The sequence below is a fragment of the Rhamphochromis sp. 'chilingali' genome, assembly GCF_963969265.1.
Source record: "Rhamphochromis sp. 'chilingali' genome assembly, chromosome: 17".
Taxonomy (NCBI): Eukaryota; Metazoa; Chordata; class Actinopteri; order Cichliformes; family Cichlidae; genus Rhamphochromis; species Rhamphochromis sp. 'chilingali'.
The window spans coordinates 23,644,577-23,670,615 of NC_137944.1; the positions used below are offsets into that span (position 1 = coordinate 23,644,577).

General features: G+C 41.4%; 3 protein-coding genes across 3 annotated transcripts in view; 1 reads left to right on the forward strand and 2 right to left on the reverse strand.

The window, feature by feature from the left end:
• Positions 1-10,190: 10,190 nt before the first annotated feature.
• Positions 10,191-19,836, forward strand: LOC308384639 (small conductance calcium-activated potassium channel protein 2-like; the record flags this gene model as incomplete). Its single annotated transcript, XM_080863174.1, has 11 exons — positions 10,191-10,244; positions 10,506-11,382; positions 11,597-11,692; positions 11,952-12,239; positions 12,466-12,501; positions 12,858-12,979; positions 14,640-14,781; positions 14,879-14,989; positions 15,508-15,629; positions 19,414-19,483; positions 19,606-19,836. The coding sequence occupies exons 2-11, from the start codon at positions 10,525-10,527 to the stop codon at positions 19,834-19,836; spliced, it is 2,076 nt and encodes a 691-aa protein (XP_080719300.1). The 5' UTR covers positions 10,191-10,244; positions 10,506-10,524.
• A 519-nt stretch (positions 19,837-20,355) lies between these two features.
• LOC308384330 (small ribosomal subunit protein eS27) lies at positions 20,356-22,543 on the reverse strand. Its single transcript, XM_080862832.1, has 4 exons — positions 22,495-22,543; positions 21,763-21,871; positions 21,537-21,647; positions 20,356-20,610 (listed from the first exon to the last, which is right to left on the reverse strand). Exons 1-4 carry the CDS (start codon positions 22,498-22,500, stop codon positions 20,582-20,584), a joined length of 255 nt encoding a protein of 84 aa, XP_080718958.1. The 5' UTR covers positions 22,501-22,543; the 3' UTR covers positions 20,356-20,581.
• Positions 22,544-23,118: 575 nt separating this feature from the next.
• The window catches only part of ash1l (ash1 (absent, small, or homeotic)-like), a 125,521-nt gene continuing 122,600 nt past the window's right edge, over positions 23,119-26,039 (reverse strand). Inside the window, exons 34-42 of the mRNA XM_080862828.1 lie at positions 25,934-26,017; positions 25,720-25,794; positions 25,503-25,598; positions 25,359-25,422; positions 25,199-25,269; positions 25,074-25,100; positions 24,886-24,994; positions 24,547-24,638; positions 23,119-23,798 (exon numbers count right to left, since the gene is read on the reverse strand). Of these exons, the coding sequence (XP_080718954.1) occupies positions 23,691-23,798; positions 24,547-24,638; positions 24,886-24,994; positions 25,074-25,100; positions 25,199-25,269; positions 25,359-25,422; positions 25,503-25,598; positions 25,720-25,794; positions 25,934-26,017 (726 nt within the window). The 3' untranslated portion in view covers positions 23,119-23,690. The remainder of the gene's footprint in view (positions 23,799-24,546; positions 24,639-24,885; positions 24,995-25,073; positions 25,101-25,198; positions 25,270-25,358; positions 25,423-25,502; positions 25,599-25,719; positions 25,795-25,933; positions 26,018-26,039) is intronic.

Consider the following 26,039-nt stretch of genomic DNA (forward strand, 5'->3'; position numbering starts at 1 on the left):
GCATGACTACTGTTTATCCCCCCCTCTGTGCTACATGCTGAATGGTGCCTCTGACAATGCAGCCATCAGCCGTAGTGGCTGCTGTGCTGTGGTGTTTTTAATTACTCTGCTGATTGGATTGGGCCTTTCTTGCGCTGACACGTCCCCTTCACTTAATAGTGTGTTATCGACAAGAGCAGCACATACATCCATTTTCCTGTGAGGTCTGATTTGTCAGAGTGGCTTTTTTCTGGAGTGGATGAAGTTCTCTTCTAATGGACAATTTGATCCTGTCCCGGTAAGCCCTGCAGCTGCTCGACTCTAATCCTATAAAATGTTATGAAGTGATATCTAAGAGTACTTCTTTCGGCTTAGTATTTCTATTACCTTTTATTTCTCACAATGAACCAGTTTTAAAGTATCACAGCTGATGCAGCAAAATCAAAAATGTGATTGTAGCTTCATTTATGACATCTAGACTGGTTTAGTGGTTAGTATATTTGCTTTACACAATACAAAGGAAAAGCAAGCTCAGTTAAGGATAAGGAAAAACTGGGGAACAAGGACTCGGAATATTGTGGAGGTAAGATTAAAAAAAACTAAAGAATAAATGCAAGCAGTACACACCAGTAACAAGAGACAAATACAAAGGAAGGAGGAAAAACTAAACAAACTAAGAATCAAACATATTTAATGATAAACAGAAGTTAGGATTCTAAAAAATACAAAAGACTGGGTCCAACACTAAAGATCCATGACAGGAGGAGACACAAACACAGCCTCAGGCGGTCACGAGCTCATCCAGTGCCAATCCCAAGGCTGGCACTAGACTAGCTTGGAATAGCATTCAGTGTAAAATCTGTTCCACATCTCTCTTTGGGAGTCAGGGAGCAGCCTTGATTGAATATTAAGATGGAAGTTGCCCGGGTAAAAAAAAGCGAAGTCACCGAGTGGCTTAAACCTGCATTCTTTCTACTGAGCAGCAGGGGGCGACTCGTCTGCTTTAAAAAGAAATCAGATGCACAGAAGTCTGCGAGAAAAGGAGCCAGCTGATCACTTGATTTATAGTCTCAGTGGGCACTTTCCTTATGAGTTTAGGATCTCAGTGTCTAGTTTTAATCCTTATTTAATATAGCCTGATGTTCATTTAGTAAATTACTGTCCCATTTATTGTAAAATAGACGTCTGAGACGCGTATGATTTATCGTTTATGATCTGGTGTAGCTTTCACTTCTCTCTGACCTTATTTTGAAGTTGGAGAGAATGTGTGGCATTATCGGTGAGGACCTATGATGTCTAGCAGCGGGGAGCAGCCCCAAGGAAATGACGCCACCACTCGCATGAAGGACCCCAACACAACACAACACGCCGTTGTACAGCAGTATATAAAGTAGAGCGGCTGAAGCATCAGCAAGCATACATTTAACAATTACTTGATTTATTAGTATTGTTTATTTCAGTTATGTTATTTATAGGACAAAAAATTAAAATTAACATTTTTCCTATATATAATGTTAGTTTTTTATATTCTGCGTATAAGTATTTACTTACTTTAGGACCATTTGAAAGCACACTGGACCTATCCTTTAGCTTTACTCTTAACTTAAGTACAGTGGGGCAAAAAAGTATTTAGTCAGCCACCGATTGTGCAAGTTCCCCCACTTAAAATGATGACAGAGGTCAGTAATTTGCACCAGAGGTACACTTCAACTGTGAGAGACAGAATGTGAAAAAAAAATCCATGAATTCACATGGTAGGATTTGTAAAGAATTTATTCGTAAATTAGGGTGGAAAATAAGTATTTGGTCACCTCAAACAAGGAAAATCTCTGGCTCTCACAGACCTGTAACGTCTTCTGTAAGAAGCTTTTCTGTCCCCCACTCGTTACCTGTATGAATGGCACCTGTTTGAACTCATCATCTGTATAAAAGACACCTGTCCACAGCCTCAAACAGTCAGACTCCAAACTCCGCCATGGCCAAGACCAAAGAGCTTTCGAAGGACACCAGGAAAAGTATTGTAGACCTGCACCAGACTGGGAAGAGTGAATCTACAATAGGCAAGCAGCTTGGTGTGAAAAAAATCAACTGTGGGAGCAATCATCAGAAAATGGAAGACATACAAGACCACTGATAATCTCCCTCGATCTGGGGCTCCACGCAAGATCTCATCCCGTGGGGTCAAAATGATCATGAGAACGGTGAGCAAAGATCCCAGAACCACACGGGGGGACCTGGTGAATGACCTGCAGAGAGCTGGGACCAAAGTAACAAAGGTCACCATCAGTAACACACTACAACGGCAGGGAATCAAATCCCGCAGTGCCAGACGTGTTCCGCTGCTGAAGCCAGTGCATGTCCAGGCCCGTCTGAAGTTTGCCAGAGAGCACATGGATGATACAGCAGAGGATTGGGAGAATGTCATGTGGTCAGATGAAACCAAAGTAGAACTTTTTGGTATAAACTCAACTCGTCGTGTTTGGAGGAAGAAGAATACTGAGTTGCATCCCAAGAACACCATACCTACTGTGAAGCATGGGGGTGGAAACATCATGCTATGGGGCTGTTTTTCTGCCAAGGGGACAGGACGACTGATCCGTGTTAAGGACAGAATGAATGGGGCCATGTATCGTGAGATTTTGAGCCAAAACCTCCTTCCATCAGTGAGAACTTTGAAGATGAAACGAGGCTGGGTCTTCCAACATGACAATGATCCAAAACACACCGCCCGGGCAACAAAGGAGTGGCTCCGTAAGAAGCATTTGAAAGTCCTGGAGTGGCCTAGCCAGTCTCCAGACCTCAACCCCATAGAAAATCTGTGGCGGGAGTTGAAAGTCCGTGTTACTCGGCGACAGCCCCAAAACATCACTGCTCTCGAGAAGATCTGCATGGAGGAATGGGCCAAAATACCAGCTACTGTGTGTGCAAACCTGGTAAAGACCTATAGTAAACGTTTGACCTCTGTTATTGCCAACAAAGGTTATGTTACAAAGTATTGAGTTGTATTTTTGTTATTGACCAAATACTTATTTTCCACCCTGATTTACGAATAAATTCTTTACAAATCCTACCATGTGGATTCATGGATTTGTTTTTCACATTCTGTCTCTCACAGTTGAAGTGTACCTCTGGTGCAAATTACTGACCTCTGTCATCATTTTAGGTGGGGGAACTTGCACAATCGGTGGCTGACTAAATACTTTTTTGCCCCACTGTATTGCTTATTTCATAAAATAAAAATTGCCATCATCAAACATGCCATGCTAAAAATATATTTTTGTTCCAAAGAACTATGTTAGCTTTTTAAATTTGAACTAACTACCTCATTATCTTTTACACAGTATTTGGAGTTTAATCTAATATCAATGACCAATGAATAATTTTAGCCTCCCCCCTAAAAATCATAAAACATATTTCAGATGGAAAATTGTGAGGCATGCATACAAGCATGTGGGTCATACAAACTACTGAGTTTTGTAAGTAGAGTGCATTCTGAAAAACATATTTCAGATGGAATAATTGCATTTATTATATTATGACATAGCCCAGTTAGCTCAGGTGGTAGAGCATGAGACTCTTAATCTCAGAGTTGTGGGTTTAAGCCAGACGTTGGGTGATCTCTGATTACAAGGGCAGGCTTTGTACTTTCTCACTCGACAAAATGTAAAACCCCAATTGGACAATGAAGGTGTTTTAATAATGAAATGGTTATTCAAACATGTGCAGTGCTTTTCAATTAGAGATCATTTCTCTGAATTTCAGGAGCCGGACCAAACCTCATGCAGGCAGTTGCCGATTGAAATTCACAGACCTCTACAGTCCTCATGGAAAAACAATAAACTAGCATACCATACCATAAAATGCCAAAATGCACATTTCCACCACTGGCAACCTGTGTCAACAAACTTTAGTACAATTATTGATCAATCAATGATGTTTGACTTTTCCAGGGTTACCCTTTGTCACCAGCTCAGTTCTTAACTCTGGACAAAGTAGCAGAGGGCTTCCATTTCTTTGGCTAGTGTCACTACTAAAAAAAAAACCTGTTTTGTAGCAAAACCATAGCACAGTAATAGCAACTAAAGTAGTACCGGTATATGAATGAGTGAGTTGATTGGCACTTTTCAGTAAAACTAGAGGAAATATAAAAAAAATGATAACTGTGTAAGTTCTATTAATTTTAAATATCACAGCTCTATCACTCAGGGGTTTTTGGCTTGATATTTACATCATACAACATCTATCCTTTGTCAAAAACATCTTTTAAATATCTCCTTATTTTCTGGGTCATTTTTTCTGTAGATTGTGCTTCTTTTTAATACATTTTACCTTTTGCTGATCTTAGTGGGGTTAGTATTTTTCTACTCTTCAGTACTGTTATTCTGAAGTTTCTAAAATAAATAATTGCCATGTAATATAATACAGGTTTGCCCAATATCATATGTTGTCCATTTAAATATACACTAACTGGACACTTTATTAGGTGCAGCTCTGTAGTACTGGATTGGGCGTCCTTTTGCCCTTAAAACTTCTTTAATTCGTAGCACAGTTGCTGCAAATTTGTTTGCTGCACATCCAACATTTTAATCTTTTGTTCCACCACATCCTGAAGGTGCTCTATTGGACTAAGATCTTGTGACTGTGGAGGACATTTGAATACAGTGAACTCACCGACCCGTCTGGCACCAAAAACCTTTCCACAGGTGTACCTAATAGAGTAATAAAGGATAAACATATTGTGTTTTTGTTTTTACTTACTGTTAAATGAAATGATTCTTGGGCTGTGTATGGACTCGCTTAAGACCGCACTACTGGAAAGATTGTCCACCTATAAAGACATAAAGACACAGCAATGCTCATCTCAGACTGACTAACTTGCTAAAGGAAAACGATTAGATCACTTGAGAGGCTTTAAATGTCTTCATGTTTAGATTAGTCAAAAGATTATTCAGGATATATTAACCACATCTATAAGCGTTTCCTTCCTGAGCCGCCCAGCATGCTGCTGTTTCAGGTATGTTTCATTCATACCTTTTATTCATCTCTCAGGCCATTAACTGGAGGACTAAAACCTGTAATTTCTTTGTGTGTGGGTGACATTTATGCAAATTCAGTCCAAACTGCGCCGCTGATTGTAAGTGGTAAGTTCAGAGCAAAACAGTTTGGCACAGAATGACTGAGTTAAGGGGCTGAAGCTGATCTGACAGCAATTGTTTGTCTTTATATGCTGCAGTGGTTACAAAGTAAAGGAGGGCTGTTCACAACAGGGAACAAATGTGCAAACATATTCCAGTGTTTGCCGGCAGGAAACATTTCAACAGCTAAGAATACTCGGCTGAATAGTGAGTGTGATGTAATGCAACTTTTTGGATTATGGCTATTTGAGTTTCTGTTGCCTAACTAATAGGTCGAAGCAGTCTGCCCATTCTCCTCTGACCTGATCTGCTGCTCACCAGATAGTTTCTCTTTTTTGATAATTTTCTGTAAACCCTAGAGATGATTGTGAGGGAAAATCCCAGCATATCAGCAGTTTCTAAAATATTCAGACCTTCCCGTCTGGTGCTAAAAAAACATATCACATGTACTGGAATCACCTTTCTTCCCATTCTCATACACAGATTTAACTTCTGCAGATCATTTTGATGATGTCTAGTTGCCTAAATGCATTGACTTGCTGCCATTTGATTAGCTGATATTTATTTTAAGCAGCAGTTTAACAAGTGAACCTAATACAAAACATTTTTAATTAATGATTTAATCACTGAGCACAGCCTTGATTTTATGTTTTTAACTGAAACTTGGTTGGACCAAAGTAACAGTGGAGCTGTTCTCATCGAGACGACCCCTCCTAACTACAGTTTTATCAGTGAGGTCAGGGCGAGCAGGAGAGGAGGAGGGGTTGCTGTCTTATTTAATGAATCATTTCAATGTAAGCAGCTATCTCCTGGAAGTTTTCAGTCTTTTGAATATGTGGCTTTACAGCTGAAGGCCCCATCCAAAGTTGTGTTTCTTAATGTTTACAGGCCTCCCAAATACTGCACAGACTTTTTTAATGACCTCAGTGAACTGCTGTCTGTGATCTGTGTTGATTTTGACTGTGTAATTATTGCTGGGGATTTTAACATTCATGTGGACAACCCTCAGGACAAAGGGACTAAAGACCTGAGTAACACTCTGGGCAACTTTGGGCTGACTCAGCATGTAACAGAGGCCACACATAATAGAGGACACACTCTTGACCTACTGATCTCCAAAGGCCTGAGCATTTCAAAGGTTACTGTGTCTGATGTGGGCCTGTCTGATCATTACTGTGTTTTCTTTGAAAGTAAAATCTCAGCCCACACAAATATATCAACAACAGTGATCACAAGACGGTGTATAACTGAACACAGTAGTGCAATTTTTAACCAGGTCTTCCCATTAACACCTGACCTGCCCAGAGGGTCAGTCAATGAGCTCGTCAATAGCTTCAATGCTAACATGTTAAATGTAATGGACACTATTGCTCCCATTAAGGTGAAGGTTATCTCTGGAAGGAAAAAGTCTCCATGGAGAAACTCCACACTGGTGAAAAATGAAAAAAGAGAGTGTTGGAAAGCTGAGCGCAGATGGAGAAAAACAAACCTCCAGGTTCATTATGACATTTATAAAGAGAAACTTCACAATTATAATTTACAACTGAGGAATGCAAGGAGGTCCTACTTCTCTGACATCATCACTAAAAACAGCCATAATGCTCGGGTCTTATTTTCTACAGTTGACAGGCTAACAAACCCCCCTGTGTCAGTGGCAGCTGAACTTCATTCGACCATGGCCTGCAATGACTTTGCCAAATTCTTCACTGAAAAAATCCAAAAAATTAGACAAGCAATTGGTACATCAACAGCAGATCCAGGATATGTACTGTGTCCACCAAAAAACTGTTTAAACACCATGAAACAGTTTCAACCTATTAACAGCAAAGACCTGGAGGACATCTTAGGTCAACTGAACTCCTCCTCCTGCTGTTTAGATGTCCTGCCAACAAGTTTTTTCAAAAAGGTCTCAAAGACTTTAGAGTCAGACCTGTTACAGATCGTCAACTTTTCTTTATTATCAGGTGTGTTTCCAGAATCACTAAAAACTGCTGTAATCAAACCTATACTGAAAAAGGACAATCTTGACAAGACACAAATGAACAACTACAGGCCGATCTCAAATCTCCCGTTTTTAAGTAAGATCATTGAAAAAGCAGTTTCCCAACAGCTCAGTTACTTCTTAAAACAGAATAATTGCTACGATGCCTTCCAGTCAGGTTTTAGACAGAACCACAGCACTGAAACCGCTCTGACCAAAGTGTTTAATGACATATGTCTGAATACAGACAGTGGAAAAATGTCAGTCCTAGTTTTACTGGATCTCAGTGCAGCATTTGATACAGTTGACCACAACATATTACTCAAACGACTGGAGAACTGGACAGGTCTTTCAGGAACTGTACTAAACTGGTTCAAAACATACGTAGAAAACAGGAAATACTTTGTATCAATAGGTAACTTCACATCTGAGCAGACAAGTATCACATGTGGAGTTCCCCAAGGTTCCATCTTGGGACCCCTTCTGTTTAACATCTACATGCTCCCACTGGCACAGATTATAAACAACAACAAAATAAACTATCACAGCTATGCAGATGACACACAAATATATATCACAATGTCACCAGGAGACCGAGGCCCTGTGCAGGCTCTTGGTAAATGCATTGAGGAAATCAATGACTGGTTGTGCCACAATTTTCTCCAGCTAAACAAAAACAAAACTGAGGTAATAGTCTTTGGCGCCAAAGAAAAACGATTACAGGTCACCAGAGAACTTCAATCTATACATCTAAAAACCACAAACCAGGCGAGAAATTTGGGTGTAGTGATGGATGCAGACCTAAACTTAGAAAAACACATTAAGACAATAACAAAGTCAGCTTACTATCACCTCAAGAATATATCAAGGATAAAAGATCTGATGTCTCAACAGGACCTGGAAAAACTAGTCCATGCATTCATCTTTAGTAGGCTTGATTACTGTAACAGCATCTTTACAGGTCTACCTAAAAACATCAGTCAGACAACTACAGCTCATTCAGAACTCTGCTGCTCGAGTCCTCACTAAGACCAAAAAAGTGGACCACATCAGTCCAGCTCTGAGGTCCTTACACTGGCTGCCTGTCCGTCAGAGGATAGACTTTAAAGTTCTGATGCTGGCCTATAAAGCTCTGAATGGTTTAGGACCAAAATACATCAATGACCTCCTGACCCAGTATGAACCATCCAGATCCCTCAGGTCATCTGTCTCTGTAAAGCACTTTGAATCACCTTGTTGTTGAATTGTGCTATACAAATAAACTTGCCTTGCCTTGCCTTGCCTAATAAAGTGGCTAGTATTAAAGTAAATGTCAGACTCTATAACCATAAACAAGATGTTTAACCTTGAGAATAAAACTGTATGCCCGATGTGTGCATCTTAGGTTAACTAATGTTTCCCAACAGATGAGACTTAAGTAATTAATATCCTGTCCAGAGGATGAACTCCCACTCACTAAAAGATTCAGGCCACGATGCAGATTTGCCATTTACCATCCAGAGCAATTAATGCACTCCAAATTCCCCAGCTTGGTTTCACTTTCTTAACAACCAAAGGATGATTTGCAGGAGAAGCGACTAATTGAAGATGTGCTGGCTACTGGCCACACAGGCAAGAAGAATTGACATACTTAGCTACCAGCTAGAGCGGACAGGATTTATAAGCACTTGGCAGCAAGCTTGAATTAATTTGAAGCCTTGCAGATGTGCATATACCCTTTCAGCAGCCTGTTATTAAAACGACAACATAATTTGAGAACTTTTGTATTGTCTCCCGAACCAGTTTTGCTCTGTTTAATCCAACCAAACAGTCATATTTAGGATGTTTTGGAGTCGTTTCCCCTCCGAGTGCGTCAGGTGCAGGCTGTATTCACCACAAACCATCTGCAAAGGCAGTTTAGTGCTGACAGTCATGCACCGGGGCTCAGGCAACCGGGAACTCACTGCCTGCAGAAAATCAAAACAAAGAAATCCAGACAGCAGCATCTGTCTAAGTCTCTGGCTAAGAGTTAAGCAGAGTAGTTTTAGCAGCATTAATCTATTTTACATCTGGGCGGATGTATAATAAAGAAGTACATTTTCAGAATGGATGATCAGACCAGGGCTATATTGTCACTCCCCCTCCGCACCAAGAGCAACACCGTTCTTGTGTTTCAGGCCGTCTTCAAATACATGTTGTCTTCAGATTAGATAATGCCGTTCTTTATCCTGCCACTATCCGGATGCGCTCCGCCCACACTTTGCTCCTTGGGTCTTTCCATTTGGAGGGAGGTCTATTATCTGCAGACCCATCTGTCACAAGGATTTAGATGACGCCGAATGTCATTGTTATGACTTTAATACTTAATACTTCACTGTGCTCTGTGCATATTGTTCGATTCAGAAGTGACATATTTGATATTTCATAAGCTCATAAGCAGCAGATCTGTGTCTCGCTTGATTAATCTTCAAATCTAATCTTCTGTCTGATTTCAAATTGACTGTTATTCCATTTTGAAGATTAGATTTATTCTGAAAAAAAAGATTGCATAACACACTCCTCCCTTCACTATAATGATACCAATTAATGAAGTCTCATTTCTTATGACTTTTAAATAATTTCAGGCTTATTTCTGACACTAGGCCACCTATATTTAAGCAGCCTTTCTCGCTCCCTCTTACACACACACACACACAGACACACACACACACACAAATATAGGGAGGATGAAGTCTGTCAATCCCAGCTAAAAAAAAAAAAAAAAAGCTCTGATGACAGATGACTCTCTCTTTGCCTTTGCTCCACACAACATCTGCAACTTAGAGACTTTGCGGTCATTAAGCCCCTCCAGCTTTGAGGAAGATGCCCTGACAGCGGACATTAACGCAGTGGGAAACGCGGTCGAACACGGGAATAAAAGCCTGAAAATGTAATGGATATCTGTGGGTATATGTCGTCATATGCAGGAGTTCATAAACTTCACTTAAATTTATGGGAGGAGCTCCGTGATGCTGAGGCTGCTGATGGATTTCTGGGAAGTTCGTAGACTGCGTGAAGAGTGCGGACGTTTGGAATATTCTGATCCGAACAAACCACGGCTCACTCAGACTTAAGGCCTTTTTTCATCCTTGCAGTGGATTGGCTACAGACTGGGAACACTGACCCGAAAGGTAAGAACAAAATATGTGAAAGGAAAACATTTGGAGCTTACACAACTAGTGCATTTTGATTACTTTATGTTTTAAAAAAATTATAGTTTTGTTGCTTTTTTAGTTATTCTCTATGATGATCATGTGAATACAACAAATGTAAAAACCATAATAAAATCTCTTCACTAAGCTTCCCGTGACTGAAGCTTCTTTTCAAACCGCATTCAGTGGTTTCCCATGTTGTCTAACATCGTCATCTGTCTCTCTAACCCTCTTTCAAAGACTGTTTAGCCTTCTCATCATGGAGCATCCCCCTTCCATGACCTCCTCAATGGTAGATGGAGATGAGGTGGATGTCCAGCGCCCCATCCTGCCACCGAGGATGGTTCCTCAGCCCCAGGCGTGTGCCCCTCTATGTGGGATTCACCACACGGTCCAAACAGCAGCCGAGCACCCCGTGTGGCTGGACAGAACCCAGGCCATGGCCACCACACCTTTATACAACGGCCACCTTTATGTCACGCCATCTCCTCGCTGCAACAAAAGGGGAGACAAATCCAAAGGGAAAGAGAAGAAGGGTGAGAAAAGGTCAGGGGGGAGTAGGCCAGGTCAAAAAGACCGAAACCACCAGTGCAAAGGCAAACTCTCAGGATGCCACAGACTGCAGGAAAAAGTCACATCTTTCACTGATGTGCCGATTGCTCGCTGTGGGTCACCCTTTGAGGGCCCCTGCAGGTCACCCCGAGAAATCAGGGATGTCGACGGTCAAGGTCAACGCAAGTCTGGTAACGTTTCTGTGGAGATGCAAGACCGCCAGAGTCTTCCAGAGATAATAATAACCAGCAAGGACGACAACCCCCAGCAACACAACAAGGAGACCGAACATCGTCAGGATCCGTGTGAGGCAAAAGGCCTGCTGCCAGGAGCTGAGTGCCCCAGCACGAGCCCCACTTGCAGCCCTAAGACCAGCCCAAAGCACAAAACCGATGACGACGACGACCGGTACCGGAGGTCCCACAACATCGGCTGGCGGCTGGTTCGCAGGAGGGCACTGTTTCTGAGGAGGCAACGCCTGAACGACTGCGCCCTGGCGGTGGGGATATTCGGTGTTGTGGTGATGGTGATGGAGACGGAGCTCTCCTGGAGCATCTACAGCAAGGTCAGAGAGGAAGGGAGTGTGGGGGTGGGCGGGAACTCTAGCCTGTAAAAGAGTTGTAAAAGTGTTATAGAAAACATGCACAGGAAGATCAAGCATGTGGTTATGCACATACATGGATATAAGATTATGACTGTTGATATCTTTTCATAGCCTGAACTTCATAATGAAGGTCATCAGCTGACAGAGATGTCATATTTGTGTGTGTCACCCACAGAGCTCCATCTACTCCCTGGCACTCAAGTCAGTCATCAGTTTTACTACACTCATCCTGATTGGCCTCATCATAGCATATCACTGGTGTGAGGTGCAGGTAACTTGTCCTTTACATTTGGAAATTTGTCTTTGCAACCAATCAGCAGCCTTTATAGTTCGTGATGCCTAAAATAATAAAACCAAATGGTGATTTTGAGTCTCAGATTATTCATCTTAAGTATTTTTAGAAGTCTGACTCAGAGAAAAGACAGTAAATATAATTTTATAGTTCGTTCTGTGCTGTGATCCACAAACTGTGCACAGTTCTTCACAGAAATCGCTTGCACACTAATGCACTCTTCTGATCCCCCTGGCAGCTCTACGTTCATGATATTGGTGCAGAGGATTGGCGGATTGCCATGACAACGGACCGTTTGGCTCTGATAGTCCTGGAGCTGGCAGTGGTGGCCATTCATCCTTATCCAGTGGGTCTGCAGGCCTACTTCCTGCAGGTCAAGACCCGCATGACACTGTCAGAGACAGAGCTGGAGATCGTCCTGGCTCTGCCCATGTTCCTGAGGCTCTACCTGCTCGGTCGGGCAATGATGCTGCACAGCCGCCTCTTCACAGACACGGCCTCACGCAGTATTGGGGCGCTGAACAAGGTGGGAAGTCACCTTTGGGCTCCCCCTACAGAATCTGGCTTTGGGCTTATCTGGCTTGGATAGTACTGTGATGAGATCATAACGCATATAAATCAAAGAAAGGAGAGAAATTCTAGGCTTTGGAGCAGGATTCGTGGAATTTTAAGTCTATATTTTGGATAATGATTTGGGTCTGGGCTTCCTTTTATAAACATTTCATGCACATCTCTTTATGTCTTATGTCTAGGTGGGCCGAGAGGTCTGTAGAGGTGTGACACTTGAGGTGTGATTATCACAGTTTTGCCCCAATGAACCCCTGTGGTTTCACATGTTGGCTATGTCCCTCTCTAGCTCTCCTTTACTTGTCTGCTTTTCTTTTCCACAGTTGATAATACCCACCTGCCTAATCCCTTCCCTTACTAATGCTATTTAAGAGTGATGAAAACAACCTCTGTCCCCTGCTTCTGCAATACCAAACCTACTATCCATGTGTCAAGCCAGATTGAGAACAAGTTTTCTTATCCCTCATGTCCTCTGTATTATATAATCATAATCTGACAGGTGCTATCCTAAATAGTTTGGTTAAGTAGGCCCCTAATGTCAAATTATGATGTAACGTATCCCGTTTGTGATCTTCAGATACACTTCAACACCCGGTTTGTGGGGAAAACACTGATGACCACCTACCCCGGGACCGTGCTGATGATTTTCAGTGTTTCTCTGTGGATTGTGGCGGCATGGGGCTTACATGTCTGCGAGAGGTATGTCAGGATATTTGTAGACTGGCTCCGGCTCTCTGGGATATCTAACGTTTCATTTTCGCCCAACTTCTGGCAGATAAAGAGTAGTAGTAAAATCTTCCCACTGGCAGCAGCAAATCCAATTTTCTTCCACTGTTCCTTATCTGTGCAGGCTGCATGATATTGACAAGATTAAATATCAGCTAATCTATGATGCTGCTAATTTTGAATATGATAGTGATCTTGAAGACGTGAGGACATTTCGCCTCGCGTACAAGAGGTGTCTGCAGTTCTGAGGTGCAAACCTCTGTAAGACACGCCACCATCATGTGAGCTATTGAGGTCAACTGAGGCAAGATGTGAGTGCGGAGGCAGAAAAGCCTGGGGGAGGGGTCTCAAGACTGCATTGTAGGTGGCTGATAGCTGGTGTCGTTCACAGTGGGCCTCCTTTACTCTTCCCTCAAACCATCTGTCCAAAACGATCAGATCTGCACCCCATTAGACCTCTGCCTCTTTCTACAGACAAAAACATGAAAGTGCTATTCCCAGTGTCACCATTACCTTTACATGGAGGAAGATTCGGGCTCTTTCAGAGGGACAACCACAAGCTACTCACTGGTTCCGATATGTGGTTGGCAGCTGGATCAAAATTGAAACTGAAGAAGAAGAGTGAACAGAAACATTAACTTCACCTGGGAGGATACCAAGGATGATAAGTTACCATTCCTAGACTCTGCTGTGCTCATGAAGGTGGATGGAAACCTCAACACAGACCATGACCTGCTCTTTGACTGCAACCACCTACATGGGGTGAGCCTGCAACCCCTCTGAGGCAGCGTGGACAAAAAAGGGATGTACACACATAATGAAAGCTCTTAAACATGTGGTTATCCTAACCAGGCCTTCGTTAAATTGATGGAGATGGCAAGGAAAAAACCTCAGAAACCAACGCAGGAGAAACAGGATGACAGATGGAACAACATCACTGCCCCAGTGTACTTCAGACCAGGTAATACGCCGGTGTGCATCTCAGCACTCAAACACAAACTGAACAGCGCAGTGTTTGCTGTACAGTGCACTGACGATTCCTGGGACCTCTACCTCTAAAGGAGGCCATCTACTGTGAATAACTATCGCTGATCAAAGGTGGTGGCTGACACCAGGTATCAGCCACCTAAAATACAGTCTTGACATCCCTTCTTGGGCAGTTCAAGCACTACTCACACCTTCCCACATGTGACCGTTAACCTGATACTGCGACGTTTTACACCTTAACCCTGGCCTTTTTTCACACCTTAGCTCATGTGACAACACCCATGATTGGCTCAACCACCATCAGGACAACCACCAACAGGACACCTCCTAGTAGGATTTAAATATCTGGGATTCTCTGTCAGTTATTTAGTGGTGAAATACCCTCCAACATGAGAGTCTAAATGTCTTCATGAACCAAGAAGTCCAGTTGCCTTCTTTTCAAGCACTTAAGAATACCATAACATGCGGGATTGTGAACCCACGTAGACATAAGCCTTATGAAAAGTAGTATTTTTTGGTAAAATGCAACATAAATTCAGAGGTTCAAAAAATATATATACCAGTATATATTTATATGTAAATCTAGGATAAAAAACAGGGGATTGTGCACAGATATCAGTGTGAGTAGATTGTTTTATTTCTGCAGACACCACAACTACAGGGACCTGAGTAGCAACTACATGGAGGCCCTGTGGATGGTCTCCGTCACCTTCTTGTCTATCGGGTATGGAGATGTGGTCCCCCACACTTACTGTGGACGCAGCATTTGCCTTCTCACAGGGATAATGGTGAGGCAGAGGGTGGATAGTTGTCTCTGTAACGAGCGAGCGCTGACTCTGAATGCAAATCTCAATCTGAACGTTTAAACGTTTGTGACTCCTGCAGGGAGCCGGCTGCACAGTGTTGGTGGTGGCAGTGGTTGCCAGGAAGCTGGAGCTGACCAGGGCGGAGAAACATGTTCACAATTTCATGATGGACTCACACATCTCCAAGAGGGTGAATACTAGTATCTCCTTTTTTAAAAATTGTTATTGATGATTAAACATGTCCAAAAGTAAGAGATATTATTCAAAGGCTTCACTTCTTTCCTGTTTGTACACCGTACCATGCAGGATTTGATATCAGATATCACATATTGACTTATTTTACTCAAAATCCAGGACTTTTTGAATGCCAGAAAACAAATCTGACTTAAAATCTTCAAAACGAGTGGCATCATCTTCCAATAAAATCAGTTTGCTATGATTGGCATTATTTTTTTCCTGTTCTGTATGGATACTAAATGAATAAAGTTTTTTTTTTCAAAAAGCATTTTGGAAAATGGAGGAATTGGCTCACTCGATTTTTTCCTCATTTTCAATTTTAAAAATTTCCTCATGGTGCACTGGGATTCGTTCCAGCTTTTGTCAGCGTTTTTCAGCGTTTTTCAGCATGTGCTGTAAATAACAGCACTCTTAAGATTTTGTGCATAAACATACAATAACTCTCCTCGTGATTTTTCTTCTTTTCACCAGATAAAAATTGCTGCAGCGAATGTGCTGAGAGAGACTTGGCTTATCTACAAGCACACTAAGCTGTTAAAAGACCACACCAAAGTCCGCATGCACCAGCGGAAGCTGCTCCTGGCCATCCACCAGTAAGGCACTTAACCCACACATAATAATAATAACCTCTTTATCAATCACTGCCTGAAATGATTGAATGCCGCTCATTTTAAATTCATTTTAAATTATGTGCCATTAAAAAATGAATAGATCTACTTTCCTCCTCCAGCCTTCCTCATTCTCTCTAATATAGTATTAGGTCCATAATTCCATAAATGGTTGGACACAGTTTCAAATCATAGATGTGATTGAAGACTTTAAGCTTTCATACAAGAGGTTTTACAAAAGTATTAAAATCTGTTTAGGAATCACAGTTGTTTTTATGCACCGTTCACCATTTTCAGAGGCTCAAAAAGTAACTGGACAGTTGACTGATAAGAAGCTTTATGGCCAGGTGAAGCCTGTTCCCTCGTCATTCAGCGAAAAATAAAGCAAACATAATATCTGAAGTTGATTCAAAGTGCTGAACTTGTAATTTTAAACATGAAGCCCAAAGAGATGTCAGTGCAAGTGAGGGAGGTCATTATTAGGCAAAAGAAAAAAAAATGTAAGCAAAGAGATTGCAAAGACTTTAGGAGTGGCCAAATCAACAACGTGGTGCATTGTGAAAAAGGAGGAAAGTGCTGGTCAGCTCAGCAGCACCAAAGGGCCTAACAGACCACAGCACTTGGGTGCATGATCACAAATTAATTTCCTTCGTTTAAAACAACTCCAACACAACACCTAACCGAGTTAAGAACACTCTGGAGAAGGCAGTTGCATCAGTCTCAAAGTCTACAATCAAGAGACTATTTTACAAATGTAAATACAGAGGGTTTAGAACAAGGCGCTAACCACAGTTTTCAATAGGAAAACCAGATTAGACTCAGAAAACATCTAAAAGCAGCTGCACAGCTCTGAAACAATTCTTAGGACAGATGAAGCCAAGACGAATCCGAAGCATATAGCGTGATCTGTCTGACAGGCTGGAGGAAGAGTTACAGCATGGGCATGTATGGCTGCCAGTGTAACCGGGTCACTGGTTACACTGATAATGTACAGATGAAGTGTGCAGAGATGTACTCTCTGCTCAGACTCAGCTAAATGCTGCAAAGCTGATCAGACAGTGCCTTGCAGTGCAAATCGATAATGAGCCAGAGGAAGCTCCAAAAGCAATTTTGCAGTTTCTCAAAGCAACGAAATGGGATATTCTTCAATGACCAAGCCAGTCACCTGATCTCTATCCAACAGAGCATGCTTTTCAGTTATTGCACGCAAAATCGAAGGCCGAGAGACTCACAAGCGACTTCCACAAGTATTAAAAACAATGTCTTGATGCATGCTCAAACATCCAGGTAAGTAAATCCCACAAGGTTGATTCTGTTCATCTGGACGTAGCGTCGATCAATGGTCATGACAATTTGCATTTTAATGATCAAGGAACCGGCCTCACAGCCCATTGTTCATTCAGTGGGCTGGTTTTGATCATTGTGCAAATGTACTGTTTATAAGATGAGACTGAAGAAGTCACTTGGATGAGTGACGAAAGGCTTTTCCCACTGAAAACGCTACGTCCAGATGAACAGAATCAACAATGTTTGATAAGTATGAAAGGTATTAAAAACAATGTTTTTATTTAAAACTTATAGTTGACCAATAATTCTTGGACTGAAAACGGGTGACTGTGTACAAAATAGTTTGATTTTAAGCTAAACATCTGCACTTCAGTCACACTTTATTTGGTTTTAAATCCACTGTGGTGATGTACAGAGGCAAAACTATACAAACTGTGTCATTATCAAAAAATCTCGGCCCTAACTGTAAAACAGATTTAGGATTTCTAATGAACCGCCCAGTTTGAATCGAGTCCTTTAAAGTCACGTCTTCTCCTACATAGTCATCTGAAGCAAATGACAAATTTAAGGTATGAATTCAATGAAAGGTCATTTAAATTAGATGCCCAGCCCGTGTAAAAAATGGAAACAACCAAAATGAAGTGAAAACCAAGGAGTGGTGCCATTTGTGTCCATATACATTGTCTCTGAAAGGCAAAAGTTCAGCTTTGTCACTTGGGGATTTTCCGCCACACCTTATAAGAAGATATTTCTTCTAAATAAAAGCCACTTGATTACTACTATATCACTCTTGTCTACTGCTGCAATTACAGTCCTAGTTTTACTGGATCTCAGTGCAGCATTTGATACAGTTGACCACAACATATTACTCAAACGACTGGAGAACTGGACAGGTCTTTCAGGAACTGTACTAAACTGGTTCAAAACATACGTAGAAAACAGGAAATACTTTGTATCAATAGGTAACTTCACATCTGAGCAGACAAGTATCACATGTGGAGTTCCCCAAGGTTCCATCTTGGGACCCCTTCTGTTTAACATCTACATGCTCCCACTGGCACAGATTATAAACAACAACAAAATAAACTATCACAGCTATGCAGATGACACACAAATATATATCACAATGTCACCAGGAGACCGAGGCCCTGTACAGGCTCTTGGTAAATGCATTGAGGAAATCAATGACTGGTTGTGCCACAATTTTCTCCAGCTAAACAAAAACAAAACTGAGGTAATAGTCTTTGGCGCCAAAGAAAAACGATTACAGGTCACCAGAGAACTTCAATCTATACATCTAAAAACCACAAACCAGACGAGAAATTTGGGAGTAGTGATGGATGCAGACCTAAACTTAGAAAAACACATTAAGACAATAACAAAGTCAGCTTACTATCACCTCAAGAATATATCAAGGATAAAAGATCTGATGTCTCAACAGGACCTGGAAAAACTAGTCCATGCATTCATCTTTAGTAGGCTTGATTACTGTAACAGCATCTTTACAGGTCTACCTAAAAAATCAGTCAGACAACTACAGCTCATTCAGAACTCTGCTGCTCGAGTCCTCACTAAGACCAAAAAAGTGGACCACATCAGTCCAGCTCTGAGGTCCTTACACTGGCTGCCTGTCCGTCAGAGGATAGACTTTAAAGTTCTGATGCTGGCCTATAAAGCTCTGAATGGTTTAGGACCAAAATACATCAATGACCTCCTGACCCAGTATGAACCTTCCAGATCCCTCAGGTCATCTGGATCCGGTCTTTTATCAGTTCCCAGAGTCAGAACCAGACACGGAGAAGCTGCATTCAGCTTTTATGCTCCTTATATCTGGAACAAACTCCCAGAAAGCCTCAGATCAGCTGAAACACTCAGTTTATTTAAATCCAGGTTGAAGACTCACCTGTTCTCAGCTGCATTTGAATAAAGCACCAAATCCACACTTTAAGCTTAAATTTCAAAACTTACATTTAACTACTGATTTTATCTACTGTTCTGATTTTATCTGTTTTGATTTTATATACTGTTGTTTGTTTGTTTGTTAATTAGTTAGTTAGTTTATTTGCTTGTTTTATTCAATTTTAAATCGTGCTTTTTATTTGTTCTTGTTTCTAATGTCTCTGTAAAGCACTTTGAATCACCTTGTTGTTGAATTGTGCTATACAAATAAACTTGCCTTGCCTTACAGTACATTTTAGCCTGCAATTGTTCCTTCAAGCCACAAGTTATGCTGACTTTTATATCAACCATTCCTTGCTAAATTTGGAAGATTTTCATTTGGTGCCGTTGCATAATCCAGAGAGATGCCTTTAAATTGTTTTATGGGAGCTACTCTCTACCAAAGTCCTCATAAAATCTGTTGACGTCGTGTCGCGTTTATGGCTTGTTTCTCCGGTCATGTGTCTGACTGACCCTTTAAATTACTGCTCGTCTTAAAATGAAAAAGTAGCAATGTCATAAAACCAAGCAATTTTATCTCCAGGCTGCGGCAAGTGAAGATGGAGAAGAGAATTCTTGCTGACCAGGGGAACACACTTGTGGACCTTAACAAGGTATGAGAGGAAGTGCAGGCAACACATGTGTCCTTCTAACACCCCAAAAAAGAAATAAAAGAATCTAATTGCTGATACAATTTTCTTTTCTTTCCCCTAACTGCGCACCGATTTATACGAAGATGCAGAACCTGATGTATGATGTGCTGTCAGAGGTGCAGGGCTGCAGGGGGGATCTGGACACACACATCCACACTCTGGAGAAGAGTGTGGAGGAGCTGAGGGAGGGCTTCAGGAGCCTGATGCCGCTCCTCTCCAGCACACTGTCCACACAGAATTCCTCCATCCGCCACCTGCTCAGGGAGAGGGAGGGGAAGACGGAGATTGCAAGCGTGAGCAGAGAAGACAGGTAGAGGGATGGCAGACGAAGGCTTCTAAGGACGCTTGAGAAGAAGTTATCTGCCTTTACTGCAGCTTAAACAGACTTGAAGAGAAAGGGAAAAGAGATGTATAATTGTATTAAAATATATTTTCTGTAGCAGAAATAACTTTAAAATGTAGAAGTTAGTACTGTGGCAGCAATAAAAAAAAATGAAAATTAAACCGTCTTTGCCCAATAAGCTTAATTTGAATTTATTGCAGGAAGATTTTACTTATCAGATGTGGACTTCTGAAATATTTCACCTTCTTAGGTTGTCCATGATCAAAATAACCAGGAGATACTTTTAGCTCCACTAAATGCATAAACTAAGCCAGCTTTTATTCTGTAAATGCTGCATCTTTCTGATTGTGTAATAAAATGTGTATAAAGTCCAGCAGTTTGCTATTGTAATAAAAATCCAACCGTAACCTGAACTACTTTATCATAAAGGTGACAACACAACCTTTATTTTCCAGCTTAAAATAACAAAACAACAACGACACACAAACCATTCCTTTAGCCAAAACAACATTTTATTTAGAGAGACAGGGTTGGAGGGTGGAGTTACAGCAACAAACCATCTGTCAACATTAACAGAGGAAATCCATCTGCTGTCCCGTTAAGCCTCCAGATCTCGTTTCCGATCGGGCCGCAGGGTCCGCCGCCGCTGCCGTCTCGAAGGCGCTGATATCAACCGGTCCATCCCCTCCTCTCCCCTTCAGCTCCGGGGAGGACAGCTAGTGCTGCTTCCTCCTGAATGAGCACCCTGCCAAAAGAGACAATGACAGTCAGGCTACAGGATTAATGCAGAGCATAGCATGCTGCCATTGTGCTGCACAGCACCAATACAAGAGTCATTGCTTTCAGTCATGTGACTGATTAGGTCAGCTTTAATTTTCCCCATTCCCTGTACACTAATTCAACAAGCCACCCTGAAATCTGCACTCTCACTAGCTTTAGGGCGGTAAATAATCTGTTCTCAGCCTTCGAAAGGGGGGAGCCAGTAGTCTAGCTCAACCCTTCTGCAAACTGAGGTTGATCTGGCACCGGAATGAGACTGCAAGACCACGACAGAGGAAGTCCAGTCACTTAGCAGTGCGGCCAAAACGTCATAATGATTTAGAAACAACACACAAAATTGTATCGGCATTTCCAGATTAATGACACCCACCTCTGTCAGTAAGAAACAAGACAACAGCATTATTTTTCATAAAGAGCAAAATCAGCTCCTGGATGTTGATGTCCTGCACTTTCTGAATGCTATTTGATGACATCTATAGTTCTGTAGCCTATCTGCTATTCCAGGCTTTAAATGTCTGAAATTATTCCAGTCGTAACTATATTCCAGTTTGGAATAACACATAGCATCACTTTGATAACGAATTTGGTATTACCAGTAAAACAGAGTCTGGATGTGTGACTAACCTCAGTCACTAAAAGCGTATTAAAGTTCTGGCACAGGGGAAAAATGGGTGACAGGACGAACACCCCAGCCTGAGGCTCACGTTTCCTGTAATTCGTCTAGTGGCATGCCCATTAAAAGTGCAAAAATCATCCCCATTCTAGATATTTCTGCCTCCACCACAAACCCCCCAAAATAGATTTTAAAAAAATGCATGATACAGTCTGTGTTTATATCAGCAGGCCACTGAATGCCATCGGAGGACACCCCTGCTGTAGATGAATACTGACCCTCTGTGAGACGTGCTTTGCCTCCGGTGGGCTGACACAGGACTGTAGAGCAGCCCACACACAGCACGACTGTCTGAGCATGGCTGAACACCGTCGTGATCTTGTAGCATCCTGCAAAACAATCACAATGGTCGATAATCCAAAACTCAAACCCCCGCAAACGCTCACAGGTAAAACTCAAACCCCAGGTGACCTGTGTGTGTGTGTGTGTGTACAGAAAGCGTACCTGGACATTTTACATCCATGAAGTAAGAGTTGGGACTCTGAACAAGACGCTTCTTCTTGTGCCTCCTCTTCTCCTCCTCAGGGGACGGGTGCAACAAGTCTTTTGCGAGCTACAAGATTTAAGAAAATGAGGAAATAAAAGAGGGTAAGCGTTATTCAACTCATACAGAGCAATTAGAGAAAATTAAATAAAAATACCAAGCTATCAAATTCAAAAGAAAGGGCGCTTTATCAGGGACATTTAGCTTTATTATTTAGCTTAAAAACGCTTCAGTTGCCAAGTTTTGCTCGTGCTACGTGCACGTTCAGGCTCCACGATCGGCCTACATTTCTTGGATTAGGTAACCCAACGTGCGCATTTACATCGATCACGAATTGTTCCCCAAATAGTCAAACATCCTCGGTAAAATACGTCGATGGCCACTCTAAAAGACACCAAGCAAAGCGAAAATATAGCTCTGAATATTGGGTTTTCGAGGCTGTATCATCGGTCGTTGAACTGGCTCCATGTTTGCGGTGTGTGCGCAGCCATCTTGTATCACAATGCGCTCGCAAATGCGCCCAAATGGGAACATTTAGTCCCGCCAAACTCAGTCCAAAACCCGGCTATATGTCTCAAACCGGCACCGATCGAATCGCCGGTCTCTCATGTACACGTTGAGCCGTGCGGTGACTCCCTGAAGGCCCGTTAACTTATAAAAATGTCATTTCGATACTGCCTGTCTATACTCACTGGCATGTTGGCGAGGAAATAGCCGCTGCCGAAAAGGAGGCATTACCGGAAGCAAGAGGTTCATATTGGTAGCTCCTTTGAGCATTAGCCGGACGTGACGAATTTATCAGGATATGGCAGCCATTTTGGAGAGGTCGAAAACCCGCCTTGTTTAGTCTTTTCAGGCCTTTATTTATTTAAGATAAATTTTCTTTAACTTTTTAAGGCAAACGCATATAATATGTAATAATATAATAATAGCAATAATAATAATAAACACTATTGATCATATGTAAAAAAAATATTTAGCTTTTAACATAGTGTACAATTTTGTTATGGATATTCCCAAATCAAATAAAATATAGTATAGATTTCCCAGGTATTAGACTGATTGAGTGTAAATTACGATAATTAAACCTTTGTCAGTTTATGTTTTAATTTTCCTCGACAGCCCCCTGGTGGCACCTCGGGGAATGACACCACTGATGTGCCTTCAGCATCAGAAGAGGCATAAATGTGAAGAACCATCCAAGGCAACGGTTGTCAAATTGTGGGATGCAGACACCAGAAAAATGAAAGCAAACTAATATGACTATAAATTTAAGATGATGGGGAAAATAAAGAATATAGGAACACCTGGAGCAGATGTGGAAGGTAAAGTACAAAAAAGCATTAAGAGCTGTAACTCCAAAATTGGAACTTTTACATTTATTTATTTTTAGGGAAAATAATGAATAGTTTGATGATGGGACCGGAATGGAATATTAATTAATTAAAAGCCCAGCACTACAGGATAGTGGATTACACAGTTTGATTCCAGGAGATACAAATCATATAAATCCCTCTAACCATATTCTGAAGCCATAATGGTTCAGATCCTGGAGAAAAAAACATCAAAATCCAGGAGACAAACAGTCTGTAGCAGAACATCTGTATTACTCAAAGACACTAGCATTTCCCAATGTCCATCTATCCATAACCAATTTAGAACCACCAATAAACCTAATGTGCATGTCACCTGAGTGATGGCTGGTAACTGTAAGGTGACTTAACTAAAACAATTAATCTACGCAGTTCTGATTGGCTGCCCTGTTCACTCATATTATTCTCTTTAATTAATTCTGACAAATAATTAAACAGCTGAAATTATTATTATACAATTATACACATATTTGTGTTGCTATAAGACAAAGTGAAGGCCCATTCTGTCAGCCTCTCTACTCTCCCAGTCCCTCCTCTTCAGAGTTATTTTTTTTCATTGGATCTGAGGCCATCATTTCCTTTATCTTCACGTATAGCTCATTTTCTGGTGGGAAAATGTTTCTCTGTGAGAGAGAGAGAGAGAGAGAGAGAGAGAGAGAGAGAGAGAGAGAGAGAGATCAGAAATTATAGCAAATAATGTTCACATTAATCAGCACTTATATTTAGGTAAAATGGAATGAAATGGGAACAACTAATGAAAGACTCAGTCTTTCATTAGTTGATAAAAAAAATAATTAAAAGCTAGGATGCAATAAAGCAAAACAGACTTTAATAAATGCTGAAACATAATATAATATAAATAATGTGATGACAGCGGCTGTGAACGATTTTAAAGTCATTTTTTTGTCTAAATGCAGTTCAGGGGAATTGTGCACAGACGCCCACACACAGAGGCGGAGGATCTTGGAGCCATATCAATAAAATTGAAATGTGAAAGCCTTTTTGCTTTGCTTTGTTTTTTAGTTTAACATTTAGTAATAATGTCAAAAAATAAGTCCAATTTTTTGTGGCGATCAGAAAGGAGGTGCTATTTTTGGCATTCTGAGCATGAAGCGAGCGAGTCAGAGGTGACATTCACCTTCAAATGCCAACTTTATTCCTGACATTTAAAGTTTATTCACAAAACACAAAGAAAAACGTCATCTTCTGATTTATTTGCAAAATTCAACTTTTATGTTAAAATGTCACGTTTAGTCTCAAAAATTCCAAAAAGCAAAAGAAAAGAAAAAAAAAATTCTTTTTTTAAAACTTCATGTGGCTCTAATACGTTTCGTACAGTGTCAACTTGAGTGCCCTGTGAGTGCTACGTACCTGCAGACAGAGACGCAGCAGACCTCCACCCTCGCCCTGCGCTTGAAGTGACGCCAAAAAGTGAGGCAGCGACTTCTCTGTGATTCTGTTTCCTACACAAACACACACCAAAAGACTTTATTTCAGTCCTGATAATGCATGTCCACACTTGCAAGAAGTCAAAGACAAGTCCTGCCATCAAATCTAACAGTAGTTGTTTTTATCTCTTTTGATTATTTTAAATGTACAGCACTTTGGTCAACAGTTGTGGTTTTAAATGTGCTATATAAATAAATTTGACTTTGATTTTGTGCTTTGACTTTCCTGAGAAGCACAGATAAATGCACCACAGCTGCTGACCTGCCAGGTTGAGGGAAACAAGAGTCGTGTTTCCGGACATGAAGACCTGTCCGTCCCTGGGATCCACCGACGGGTGCAGCAGGGGATTTGCTGGATCCACCAACTCTGCCTGCTCACGGAGAACCGTCAGATCAGCGCCATCATTGAGAATTATATTTTTGCTTCACAAAATGTTGCATCAAACAAACCTTATTCAGGCAAGTATTTGATGTATCCTGCAGGGGGAAAAAAAAGAAAAAAAACAAAGTGAAACCAGTGAAATTTTATACTGTGTTGTGCATCCACATGATGCTCAGCAAACAGAAAACGTTACCTCTTCTGCATGTTGCTTCTCTTTGCCCTCTGCCTTTCCACCTCTAGCCTGAAACGCTCTTGTATCAGTGGCTAGAAAAGATGTCAGGGATAAACGATAAACACAGCTGTCATCTCTCAGAGAACAGAACAAGTGTTTCAGGTGCGACAGGAGCGATTACTTTTCTTGTTTGGCTTTTGGTTGTCTTTGTTGGCATCCGGTTTCTCGTCTTTTCTGGTTGCTTCCTGTAATAAGAATCAATAGCACAAGATTTGCAGCACACACTAGTTTAAGAATTTGCTAAAAGTCAGTTTTCACATGAAACCTTTTTTTTAGGAGTGCCTGTGGTCTCTCCTTTGTTGCCACCCAGTGCGGTGGTGCTGCCAGCTAATGTTTGGAGAGGCTCATCCTTCACTAAAGCCTGAAAAAAACAGATCAAAAATAAACCTGAAAGCGGTTTAACTACATGTGCTGTGAAAGCAGTGCTATTCAGAGCACTTAGTTATTAAAGTCAGTTCAGTGAATGACACTGCCACTCTTACAGCTTGCACTCTTTTCAGAAGCAGCTTCCTCCTCTCCACTATTTCATCATGAGTTAAGGCAAACTCACGAAGTACCTGAAAAGGGGAGTAGCAAGCACTGGAGGCTTATTAAATTACATTACATAATGCAATAAGATGAATATGATTTAAGACATTTTAACTGCTAATTTAAATGCATTATCTGTCAGTTAAACTCTGTGATGTAAATTGATACCGCAGCCAGCTGAGCAGCTCCTGCATCTCCAACCTGATTGTTGCACAGCGAGAGAAAGAGCAAAGTACGATTCAGCCGCAGGCCCTGAGGCAAAACAGGACGGCGA

Excerpts from the sequence above, each read along its gene's own strand:
- LOC308384330 (XM_080862832.1), bottom strand. Across the intron at positions 21,648-21,762 it reads CATGGATGTAAAATGTCCAG|GATGCTACAAGATCACGACG; the intron begins GTACGCTTTCTG and ends ATTGTTTTGCAG. Across the intron at positions 20,611-21,536 it reads CAAAGCACGTCTCACAGAGG|GGTGCTCATTCAGGAGGAAG; the intron begins GTCAGTATTCAT and ends CTCTTTTGGCAG.